Below are 12,500 nucleotides of genomic sequence, written 5' to 3'. Positions count from 1 at the left end.
GTTACACAGCCCAATGGCATCTATCTCAAGTTGATTCATTCATTGGCCATGATCAAAAGACTGTGTTGTACAGCGATGTTGTGTTAAAACTGGTGCAACCATCTATGATGAGCAGACATCTCTCGCTGGAATTGACAAAGGTCACCACTATCGCTAATTCGCTGTTAACAATCACACGCTCACATCAGTTCCTGTAGCAACAGTGATATTGTAGGATCACGAGTGTCTTACGTCTAATTTGGCTGATAAAAGCTCCTGAAAACGAAGTGTTGTCAACCACAGGCAAACTGTTGATCCCCAAAGGAACCTTTTACAGATAAAGCAGAGATCGTTCATTCTTTTGCAGCTGACCTTTCCTTATTCCCTTGTGTCGGCTGATTATAGTGTGTTAACATATGATTCATATGCATTTTCATGAATATAATTATGACAATTCATGTATGTCAACATAAGAAAATAAAGCATGTTAACTCAATTTCTGTATCATCCACCACTTGTTTTCACCATCTAGGGAAATATGAAGTTACTGCCAACGAAGTGACTCCGAGGGATCACCTTTTTGTGGTAGGCGTATGAGTTACATTAATATATTGGTAGTCCTGCAGTTAATCAGTGCAGGACTGCAATATTATGCAAAGAGACTCTCGTGAATCAGACGACATCTCACATGAGCATTTACATTTAGAAAAAAACATCTTTAACACCACCACTTATAGCCAAGTATGCTTTCAACAGCTCTATATAAGTGTTGCAGACGGTGAAGGTAAGTTTGCAACAGAAATAGCTTCTCTAGCTGCATGCTGCACAGTGAAGATACCTTATTTCTAAAGGGTTTAAACCCTGCGTGGGCTACAAGTAACAGCAGAGTAATGATCTCAAAGCAGGAGATACTAATTTAGAATTACATTTTCCACTACATGAGTTTGTTCACTTTCATTTCAGTCATTTAAAAGGAGAACATAGCGGTCCTCTTACATGATTTTGAGCTCAGGAAAGCTGCCAAGTTCAGCCTGACTATATTAAATGAATAGGCAAGTGTGTGCAAGTCAACAGCATTTATAGATTGTATCTATAGAGATCTTTATAATACTACATTGTACTGTGGATACCAGTATAGATCTTGAATGTATCCAGTAAGTGGGGAAAAAAAAAATCCAATAACAAGTCCTTTCGATCCAAATAGCACATTATTAGGCCTATTAACAGCAAAATGCGATGTAAAAGCAGTCATTATGCAGCAAAATAGCCATCCTTTAAATTATGATCCATTACATTGTTGGATTATTACCATTTTGATGTTGTGGAGCTGGTCTAGATTGAGCTACTTTTAACTACTTTATATACTGCTCAGTACCGCTCAATTCATACTGCAATGCAATTTAAATAGTTTAAATATCACTCTGCAGAGTAATGTGTAATAGCTATCAAATAAATGTAATGGAGTAACTTCGTCTACCTCATATTGATACTGGAAATGTACTCATTTACATTGCACCTCCTGTAGTATTTCTAACAATACTTCCAGTGGGGCTGACTGACCTGTTCCCGGCCTGTCTGGCACCAGCTCCACCGGGCCTATTTGGCGCATCATGTAGGCTGTCTTCACCTCATGACAGCTGTCTGCAGCGGCTGATCTACAGCCGGTACCCGGTAGAAAAACTAAATAAAACAAAATCACCCAAAGCAAGTCCACGTTTTGTAAGGCTGCACGGAACATCGCAACATGTCAGTCGGGGGATAGAGAGTCTGGATGGTTAAGTTGAAATGGTAAAAGTCCGACGAAAAACTTCATCTGCAGACAGTAACGTCTGTTTTGAGCTCACTGTCCGACTCAGCGCCCTCCTCCTCCTCTCTCTCTCTCTCTCTCTCTCTCTCTCTCTCTCTCTCTCTCTCTCTCTCTCACTCTCGCTCTCTTCTCTCTCTCTCTCTCTCTCTCTCTCTCTCTCTCTCTCTCTCTCTCTCTCTCTCTCTCTCGCTCTCTCTCTCTCTCTCTCTCTCACTTAATTGACTTGGGCACTCAAAATACTTATAAATATGTCGGTCTAGCAACTATTGTCATGTTAACAATAACTTGTTACAGGGAAAGCATGTTTATAATACAATAAAAGCACAACTGCCAGAGCAATCATGAGGAATAAAGGCAATTTACTCCCAGTTCACTAAATGATGTGGTCATGAGCCATGTGTTTATTTATTGTGTTGTTGTTTACTGACGTAATAGCTCTCTCGCATAATAGTTTACAGCAGCTGCTTCTGCAGATAGGGTGCATTAAACTTGACTGATAGCCGTGAGTGAAGTGGAATAAGAGGGAAATGCTGTTTGATAGTGGAACACGGGCGCCACCAGCTGGTCACTTGGAGTCATAGCAGAGTGATTTTTCAAAACCATCACAATATTCTTCTCAAATTTTCCCAACATTTTTTATTTATTAAAGCAATCAGGAACAAAACATCAAAAGACAGGAAAAGTAAAGAAAAACAAATACCAGAATGAAAACAAACAGAAAAAGATGCACGGAGATGATACACACAGCATCTAAGCACACACTTACTGGAGGATGTTGTCGATATATAGGTGACTTCTCATCATAGATGAATACTTTGAGCAGCATACACCCGCAGCATCTTAGTGAGACAATCGACGAAACCCGCCCGGTCACAAATATTAGCCTCGGCATCTGACACCTTGAGGATTTTACATATCTATATATGTTGTTTAGGGTTTAACTATTTCAAAACTCTGGTAATTTAACAACAAAGATGTATTTTGATGGAATTTGCAACCGGGATTACATGTGTTTAAGAGATAAAGAACAGTCAAGTTGTGTGACAACTTTTGGTATTTCAAAAACAAACTCGTTGCACCGTGGGTGTCTAGCCTCTCAATCTCAAGACAATAACAGCGTTTATACATGAGGGAGTCATTCCATGTGACGACGTTCAACATTTCTGAGTCGAGCTCTTTCATCTTTGATCAAGGATCACCTCCTGTTGCATGAGATGATACAGTTTTCATGTGAATGTCATGCATTTTTGAAATACTACACAAGGGAAATGTTGATAAATATAATTTATGTTGCACCCTTTCCTGGCCTGCTCAATGCACCTCTTGTTTCAGAGGATTTTTAAAGCCACCGTTTCATCGGTGGCTAACTTCTTGCATTGGGTGACCTATTTGTAGGTGCCAGACCCGCAGGAGATCTTGCACCCCGTAGTCTGATGAGGTTGAGGAGATCAGGGCTCGTACAAGGACCTGAAAGTCATGGTTGTCAGTCATGGTGTGAGATGCACTCTGCTGTTGGTTTGTCACGCCTGAGAGGAGAGGAGAAAAGAAGGAATACGTATAATATCTGCCTCATATTGTCTCCCACTAGGAGAAAAAGTAAAAACGTGAGAATAAATGATGCATATATCGAAGCATATAAAACTAAATAATCCCAAAAAAAGACACGCACACCATGCAAATTGGCATACAACCACAACAATAAAAACATTCATTCACAATTGTTTACGTTGTTCAGCACATTAACCCCAACTTAACCGTAACTGCCTCTTATTGCCTTGGATCAGTGGAAGACTGAGGTTGGAGCTCTGTTCAACTGGTACTGGCTCTAACTGACAAAACTGCATTTGCTTTTTCAAGGAACGACGAAATGGGTATCCAACCATGGCCTCAGTGAGTCCACAAACCACTGTTTGTCCATCCACGTAATTTTCTGAGATACAACACCCACACCTGAATAATTCTAACAGTAATAGGCCAATGAATGTAAAACACACACACATACACACACACTGATGCACATACATACACACACTATTCCTTAGATTACTTTGGCATTTTATATGTTTTGGTTTCTCAACCTTAAGTTGTTCAGTTCACCTCCCAGCGATGGCGTCGCCCAGTTTATAGTTTTAGGGATTTTGCTGAGGACAGGTCTATAAGAGCTACAGGAGCTACAGGAAAGTGAAAAAGCATACCTATAATAAATGACTGCACTACTAAGGGAAATGCAAGGAACTGACCATTTCTAACACACGCTTCTGCGGTCCATAACATGGCAAATTTAAGATATGACATTGCAACTACAATTTGTGTTGCTTGTCTTAGTCCAACACAAACAGTAGAAATTGTAACGTTAGTTGCAGTGTTTGATCTTACTTTCTCCTTGTTATCTGCAGAGCTGTGTTTTAGAAATGGACAGTTACAGTCATTTCCATGTACATACACCGTATACAAAAGCAAAAGCATTGACATCTACATTTAACGCTCCACACCTTCTCACATGTGACAGCATCGGGCACTCTTCCGTTGTGCAGGACATTTTTATCTCGCATCTAGTAACGTAAAGTAAACAACCGTAACGTGTAACGTATAGAGAGGCACCGCGGCGTGCTTGTCTGTTGCAGTGTAGCTACCTAACGTTAATTCACAGGACAGTAAAAGAAAAGCCACTCACCCTGGCGCAAACCAAAGGACCGCTCTTGTAAAAGCACCTTGGAGCCGAGGTCGTGACCACAACCGCTGGCAAAAAAAGGTGGTATGCCTCAATACTTTGAATGCTTTCATTTGTTTTCTTGAGTAGAAGGATGTCTGGAGGACAATAGTTGCTTCACGTTATATCCACCGCCTCGATAGCAGGACAGTCTTTCAATTTAGTTGAAAAATCGCTCCCCTTCGTAACATGTTCCATCATGTTGTGGTTTCCTCTCGTAATATTGACTTAAAGCGTAACACCGGGGTTGTGCGCGTGCGCATGCGCATGGCACTGTGTGTTGGCGCTCCGTGACGTCACCTCGAATTACCTTTGTTGTAGGCACAAGCGCATGGCACTGTGTGTTGGAACTCTGTGTTGGAACTCTGTTGCGTCATTCGAATTTTGCTATGACGTCACGCTTTGATATGTCACATAACTGATATGTTAAATACCTCAGGACTTAATTCAGGACTGCATTTCATCAGATTTCTCTCCACTGTAAAACTAGTTAATCTGTCTTTCAATCATATGGAAGAAATAATGGAAATACAGCATCTACATGATGTGGGGTTAGAAACCATGGAAAAGGCATCTAGCCCTAAACAAATATTTACTGCTGCACAGATTCCTGAAATCATAGAGCTATTTAAGCAGGATGATCTTGATGGAGGTGGAGGACTGGACATAGAGGAATTTTGTCAAGGACTGAATGATATCTTCGGTACAGACAGTACAGAAGAACTCACTACCTTGTTCAATAAGATTGACACAAACTGTCATGGAACTGTGGACATTGGTCAGTTGATGGAATACCTGGTTTGTAGGAAAGAGCTTTCAAAAGGACTCGATGATATCTTTCCCAAATATATCAAAATGAAATCTTTGCGTCAAGGTAGAGAGATTGTTCAAATGATATTCCATCCTGATAAAGAAGAAGAGGAACCTGGATGTAAATCTGCTGTTCAAACAAGATCCATCAGGACTTACCAGAGAGGTCAATACATGTCCATCAGCTCGAATGCTATTTTCACCTACATGTCTGACAGATTTGACACTCCACGCCAAATTGAAGTCAAAAGAAAACAATCGGGGCTTCCATACTCGCATAATAACAAAACGCGTGTAACTGGCATGGCATACATCAAAGAACTCAAAGAGGTGGCTATCGCCACTTCTCAAAAGGAAATAATGTTCTATTCTGTCGAAGACACTGACTTCACAGCCAGTCACACTTTATTTGTAGAGGACGACACAGTGAGTGCCATAAACTACGGGTCCAAGGACACTAAAGGAGTGCTGTCATTTGGGGATAAAAAAGGTTATTTGTATGTGTTGATCTCCTACAACGTACAGAAAAATGGCCTCTTCTGCGAAAGAACATCAGAAAAAGACAAAGAATTGTTTCAGCAGCCTTCTCACGATTTTTGTATTTCAACTCTGTTAGAAGAACGCTCAAAAGACTTTCGATATGTTAAAATCCACATGTTCGAAGACATCTGCAATCAGATCCAATACTTTCCAACAATTGATTCATTGGCCATCTGCGGTAGATCATCGAAGACGATGGTCGTTGTTGGCCTTCCCGCGACAGACAAAGCTAACTTCCCAAAAACCGTCTTTACCAGCCCTTCAGATAAGGGGTTTTTCACCTGTGTTGAATACTCCTCTTGGACTGGGAATCTGGTGACGGGTGGTACAGATGGCTTCCTGCGTGAGTGGTATCTCCACAATACAATGGCATGCAAACAGTCAATAGCAGGACACGTCAAACCCATCACCCACATTACCCTAAATCGCAAAGATATGGTTTTCGTGACTTTATCTAAGGACAAGAATGTTCGTGTGTGGTGCAGAGATTTACAGCCTTTGCAAAGCTTCCAGGTTGAAGACATGGATAATGGCCCCATCACCAGTATGTGTTATAACACATACAACAATGAGTTAGTCCTGGCTAACACCAAAATAGGATCCTATCTTGGAAGAGGAACAGATGTTTTTCAAAATGCAATAACATCCCATGAAATCGATGAAAAGCCAATCGTCCAAAAGTTAACATTAAAACCAATACCAAGTTTTCAACATATCTATGACAAAATTGACAAGGTATGCAAAGAACTCAAAGACACACCATGTCCACCAAAAACCTTGCCAGGCAAGCAGGAGACGAAGCAAACATCAGCGCATGTACGCTTTCCAACCATCCGTGATAGGGTTCAGGCCACACATGATCAGACCCAGCTCAAGCCACAGCCACCTCAGACCCCGCTCATCAGAGGTGGCGCTGACCTTAAACAAAGTTCTCGCCAGAGATTAAACCGCATTATGTCCAAATATCACCGTTCGTTCACGATTCGGCAGGGAAGCACGTTCAAAGACAGCGTCCTCACACCATGTCCACCAAAAACCTTGCCAGGCAAGCAGGAGACGAAGCAAACATCAGCGCATGTACGCTTTCCACCCATCCGTGATAGGGTTCAGGCCACACATGATCAGACCCAGCTCAAGCCACAGCCACCTCAGACCCCGCTCATCAGAGGTGGCGCTGACCTTAAACAAAGTTCTCCCCAGAGATTAAACCGCATTATGTCCAAATATCACGGTTTGTTCACGATTCGGCAGGGAAACACGTTCAAAGACAGCATCCTCACACCATGTCCACCAAAAACCTTGCCAGGCAAGCAGGAGACGAAGCAAACATCAGCGCATGTACGCTTTCCACCCATCCGTGATAGGGTTCAGGCCACACATGATCAGACCCAGCTCAAGCCACAGCCACCTCAGACCCCGCTCATCAGAGGTGTCACTGGCCTTAAACAAAGTTGAAGGTCAAAGTTAAACAACAACAAAAAATTTACATTTTTAAATTTTTAAATGTAAAAACAATTGTTGTAAAATGTAAAACAAGCAAAACCATTTTGAAAACGTGATGTGATTCAAATATGGACTGTTGCCGTTTTTTCTCCGGGTACTCCGGTTATTCCCACAACAATAATATTAATATTAAACAACAAAAAATTTACATTTTGACATTTTAAAATGTAAAAACATCTGCAACAAGCAAAACCATTTTGAAACATGTGATGTGATTCAAATATGGACTGTTGCCGTTTTTTCTCCGGGTAGTCCGGTGATTCTCACAATAATAATATTAATATTCAACAACAAAAAATTTACATTTTGACATTTTAAAATGTAAAAACATCTGCAACAAGCAAAACCATTTTGAAACATGTGATGTGATTCAAATATGGACTGTTGCCGTTTTTTCTCCGGGTAGTCCGGTGATTCCCACAATAATAATATTAATATTCAACAATTTTAAAGAATTACATTTTTAAATTTTTAAATGTAATAACAAATCTAAAACAAGCAAAACCATTTAAAAACACATGATGTGATTCAAATATGGACTGTTGCCGTTTTTTCTCTGGGTACTCCGGTTATTCCCACAATAATAATATTAATATTAAACAACAACAAAACAATTTACATTTTGAAATTTTAAAGTGTAAAAACAAATCTACAAAAAGCAAAACCATTTTGAAACACGTGATGTGATTAAAATATGGACTGTTTCCGTTTTTTCTCCGGGTACTCTGGTTATTCCCACAATAATAATATTGATATTAAACACCAAAAGATTTACATTTTCAAATTTTAAAATGTAAAAATATCTGCAACAAGCAAAAACCATTTTGAAAACGTGATGTGATTCAAATATGGACTGTTGCCATTTTATCTCCGGGTAGTCCGGTTGTTCCCACAATAATAATATTAATATTAAACAATTTTAAAGAATTACATTTTTTAATTTTTAAATGTAATAACAAATCTAAAACAAGCGAAACCATTTTGAAACATGTGATGTGATTCAAATATGGACTGTTGCTGTTTTTTCTCCGGGTAGTCCGGTTATTCCCACAATAATATTAATATTAAAAGAAATTACATTTTGAAATTTAGAAATTTTTAAATGTAAAAACAAATCTGCAACAAGCAAAACCATTTTAAAACACGTGATTGTTTTTACATCAATGTAGAAACACAATGGCCAGTGCTCTTTAGTGTGTGGTGGAATACGTGTTTTAGCTCCTCAGTTTTGCTGGACTGATTTTGACTATATGCATTGTCCGTTAATGACGAAGCATCCCAAGTACAATTTTTAAGTACTTGTTTTTTACTTGTGTATTTACATGTTATGCTACTTTATACTTCTTGTCCACTATAATCTATTTACTCGTTTTTGTCAAAATAGCTTCAATGACAAAATCTAATATTTGATGAATAAATAAATAAATATCTTCTGTTTCATGTTTATTTTTTGCTACATCTTTAACCCCTATGTTTCTGATTAAATTGAATAAGACAGGCTGAACACACGTGAGCCGTCCTCTTTGTTTACCTTTTTGTTTACGTCTCCATGCGTCCACTGGTTACCCCGTGTTTAACGCCACATTGCAATGATTTGTGGGTAATTCCCTTGAGGTTGGTAGGGGCTGGTTATAGCCGTTAGGAGGAATGACACAAAAAAAAGTATTCTAAAGCCACTTAAGATACAAAGAATTACAAGTTCACTGCCAACAGCTGTGTTGTACTTTATTGGTATAATGTTTGCACTAAATCATTCTAACAGATGTTTTAAATACTTGTAAAATGTTAGTTCAGGGGTAAAACCTCTGATGTTTCCAAACAAGGTATCTACTGACACTGTCTCTTTTTTAAGGGCTATTAAATGGAGACATTAACATTAACATGTGATATGATGTCTGTCATTTTCCTTTGTGATTATGAACAAATATTTCAAAGTGAATTGAATTTACCGAGACAGTTTTTTCAAGCTGCGACTCTTGTCTCCTCTGGAGCCTTTCAGAAGGAATGACCTGGTGGGATATACAAACAAGCACAGACAAAAAAAAACACATTTGAATTCATTTGCTTCTGCCATGACTGAAGGTCAAATGTAAAAAGAACCTCTACTCCGTCTCTTTCCGCATTTAATTCACCCTCTGTGGCTGAATTCCCACCAGAACTCAAACGTTTCATCCGATGTATGTAACTCACCTCCGGGATTGCGGACCCACTGAAGGAGGCGATGACACATCTGACCTCTCTGAGGTTACTGATGGAAAAGGGCTCAGAGATGTAATATGCGAGGTAGCGGGATTTGCACTCTGCATCATGGGACCAGCTGCCTGCGGTCCACACACCTTCTCTACCTGCGGAGGAGACAGGTTAGGGGGCCGTGTTGTGTCTGCTTGACAGAGGCATGCTAAGTGATCAGATGAGTACACCCTTTCGGCACCAGTGTGTTATCCTGGGCTCCATGTGTGTTTTTCCTGTTTCGGCGGCAGACAGAGTGGCAGAGCTGTGTCAGGAGGATGAGCCACACCTGAATCAACTGCTCCTGCTGTATTTAAGCGGTCTGTATATGTCAGTTCTGGCTCTCTCTTCTCCCAGCTAGCAGGGTTTTCTTTGATTTGGTTTTGGGTTCTCATAGATTTGCTCTGCACCTTGCACTACTACACTAACCTACACCCATGGACTCACTATATATACACTATATATATATATATATATATACATATATATATATGAAGAATTGGGAAATAATAATTTGGTCTAAATCTAGCAGTATTAAGTTGACAAGTGTACCTCTAAATCCAATACGGTGAAGCACAACACACGATGCATTTTAAACATCAGTAACGAAATGACTGCCGTCTTAAAATTCATGTTGCTAATCATCATTTAACTTTGAATGCTGCACATAAACACTGTTAAAGGGTTAGGGGTTAGCCTTTAGTGATGTGTCTAATGACTAAGAAGCTTGATCAAATATTCAATTAATGGGTGTTTTCGTGTAAGCCACAATTAGCAGTGTGATTATGCTTGTGTATGTTTGTTTACCTCTCAGGAATCTACTCTACTGAGTCCACAATGTTCTCTCAAAGTTGGATGGATACTCTATTTCCTCCTCCAACAGTGTGTGACTGCATGCATGTGTTTGTGTGTCATCTGTTTGTCCAGAGATTAGCCACAGAAACTTTCTCATCACTCAGAACCAAGCTGCATTCTGGGTATTGGTTGTCCCGCCAACCATAGTCTTTGTCTGGCACTGGATCTGTATTCACACTCACATACATATACACACACACACACACACACAGACTGAGGGGAACCCCAGATTCCCTGAAGAATGAGGCTGTTTTTAGCCCAACTAGGCTTTTGTGAGGAGATCCAACTGCCAGGCTGAAAGAAAAGCCACGGCCTTCCTCACTCTGTGTCCAAAATCCAAATGACTTTATTATTGGGACATATCAGGGATGGTTTAGCAATCTGTTACTGATCCCTTTTAAGTAACAGTATTATACAGAGGCATAATTACTTTAGTATTGAAACCTTTTTCAATAGACTGGCATCAATATCCAGAATCCAAAATGCATTTTACGTAACAATTTAAAATATGGAGAGTGTAAAGCAAAATATACTTGGACAGCATTCCCCTCCATCCCATCATCCCCTCTGCTTACTGTGGCGGTAATGTGTGGCCCGTGCAGCTGAGCGTGCAGTATAGCGTCATTCACATGGTTGCGGACTGCTAACAGAGCTAACTCCATGCTGTTGTGCTTGCTGCTGGTTGCTAAAGTAGCAGCTAACCGTTGGAGCAACACCACCAAACTCCCCCAGGGGGCGCCAAGCTCTGATACACCGACCTAGAAGAGAGAGGATGGACAGGAAAAGAGGAGACATGGGAACAGTGAATAGTGGATGAGGAGCCAAGGGGTGCAGAGGTGGCAAATGTGGAAAGAAGATGAGGGGAAGGAGAACAAGAAGATGTTTAATGTTACGTCTTAAATATTTCTTAAAAGACGGCAAATAGGCTTAGGTGTGCTCCCTATATCAACGGAAAAAAACAGAAGTTTGAAAATGAGCCAATGAATGAGATGACAACTTTCAGTTTCAGGAAAGTCAAGACAACATTTTCCATGAACTAAGTTGTCTTCTGTCACAGAGAGGCTGTTCCTACTTGTCCATCTGCCTTTCCTTGACTTTGCTGTGTGCATTTTCCTTTCCTTTAATGCAGACGATGAACATAAAATAAGTTGATTTACCACCACACTTTCTTTTCCAAGAAACTCTCAAGAGGTATGAACAGTGCCATCTTCTCTCTCTATTGTGGCCAATGTTAAAGTTGTCCAGCAAATTCCGAAGCAGCCCAAAAAGATGCACAGAAGACCCTGCCAGTTCTCTTGACAATGCTCTTGTTGTTTGTCTAAAAGTTAATGTGGAAATGATTTATTGATGGTAAAGTGCTGTGAATGAGTGCTTCAGGAATGTGAGAGATGGGAGCTTTAAGACATTTTTTTACTCGCCTCTCCAGAGGCAAAAGGAGACAAATACTCGGAGGCCTCCCATGCATCGAAAACCGTTTCAGCTACAATACACAAACACATGACCTGAAAAGGTTTTGCTAACCTCCTCATTCTGAAGGTGGAATGAAAGCTGCCTGTGCATGGCTGACACATTCAATTGATAGGGACCATAATACATTTTATTATTACCCCTGTGTTTACCCTACAATGAAATGTCAAAATGGCTGCTAAGGACCTATTGTTCGTTGCATGGTTATATCATTAGGATGAACAGGCTTGCAAGCTAAAAAGAAATGTCTGCAATCGCTCAGTGGCTTTGAGTAGCAATGGTCACCACATTTAAATAACAAATTATTGAAAGAATCAAAACATGACTGATATGATATATCTAAAATGTTTTTTTTTTGTTTTTTTTAAGTTGCAGGTTTAAAGGAAAGTTAATTCAAAATAATAGTTCAACATTTTGGAAAAAAAAGTCTTATTTGCTTTCTTACAACACATAACTCCGAGTGAAACCACACATTGGTATGTTTATATTTCTGTTTTGTGTATGGATCAAATCAATAATATACGTGGTAAATTGTAAAATTGAGAAGTCGTACAGGTGTATTTTTAAACATTGGACAAATCCAGGATAACAGTTTCCTCC

General features: G+C 39.8%; 2 protein-coding genes across 2 annotated transcripts in view; both read right to left on the bottom strand.

Moving 5' to 3' along the window:
* Window positions 1-1,804, bottom strand: part of LOC306776079 (glypican-5-like) — a gene marked incomplete at its 3' end in the record, with an annotated part of 36,865 nt that extends 35,061 nt beyond the window's left edge. Inside the window, exon 1 of the mRNA XM_079266664.1 lies at window positions 1,540-1,804. Coding sequence (XP_079122790.1) covers window positions 1,540-1,717 — 178 coding nt within the window. The 5' untranslated portion in view covers window positions 1,718-1,804. The remainder of the gene's footprint in view (window positions 1-1,539) is intronic.
* Window positions 1,805-2,569: 765 nt separating this feature from the next.
* Window positions 2,570-12,500, bottom strand: part of LOC306776396 (glypican-5-like) — a 17,709-nt gene continuing 7,778 nt past the window's right edge. Inside the window, exons 4-7 of the mRNA XM_079267068.1 lie at window positions 11,009-11,191; window positions 9,540-9,694; window positions 9,299-9,358; window positions 2,570-3,312 (exon numbers count right to left, since the gene is read on the bottom strand). Coding sequence (XP_079123194.1) covers window positions 3,270-3,312; window positions 9,299-9,358; window positions 9,540-9,694; window positions 11,009-11,191 — 441 coding nt within the window. The 3' untranslated portion in view covers window positions 2,570-3,269. The remainder of the gene's footprint in view (window positions 3,313-9,298; window positions 9,359-9,539; window positions 9,695-11,008; window positions 11,192-12,500) is intronic.

This window comes from Melanostigma gelatinosum (genome assembly GCF_949748355.1).
Source record: "Melanostigma gelatinosum genome assembly, chromosome: 4".
NCBI classification, from domain to species: domain Eukaryota; kingdom Metazoa; phylum Chordata; class Actinopteri; order Perciformes; family Zoarcidae; genus Melanostigma; species Melanostigma gelatinosum.
This window is presented reverse-complemented; position numbering and strand designations above follow the sequence as displayed.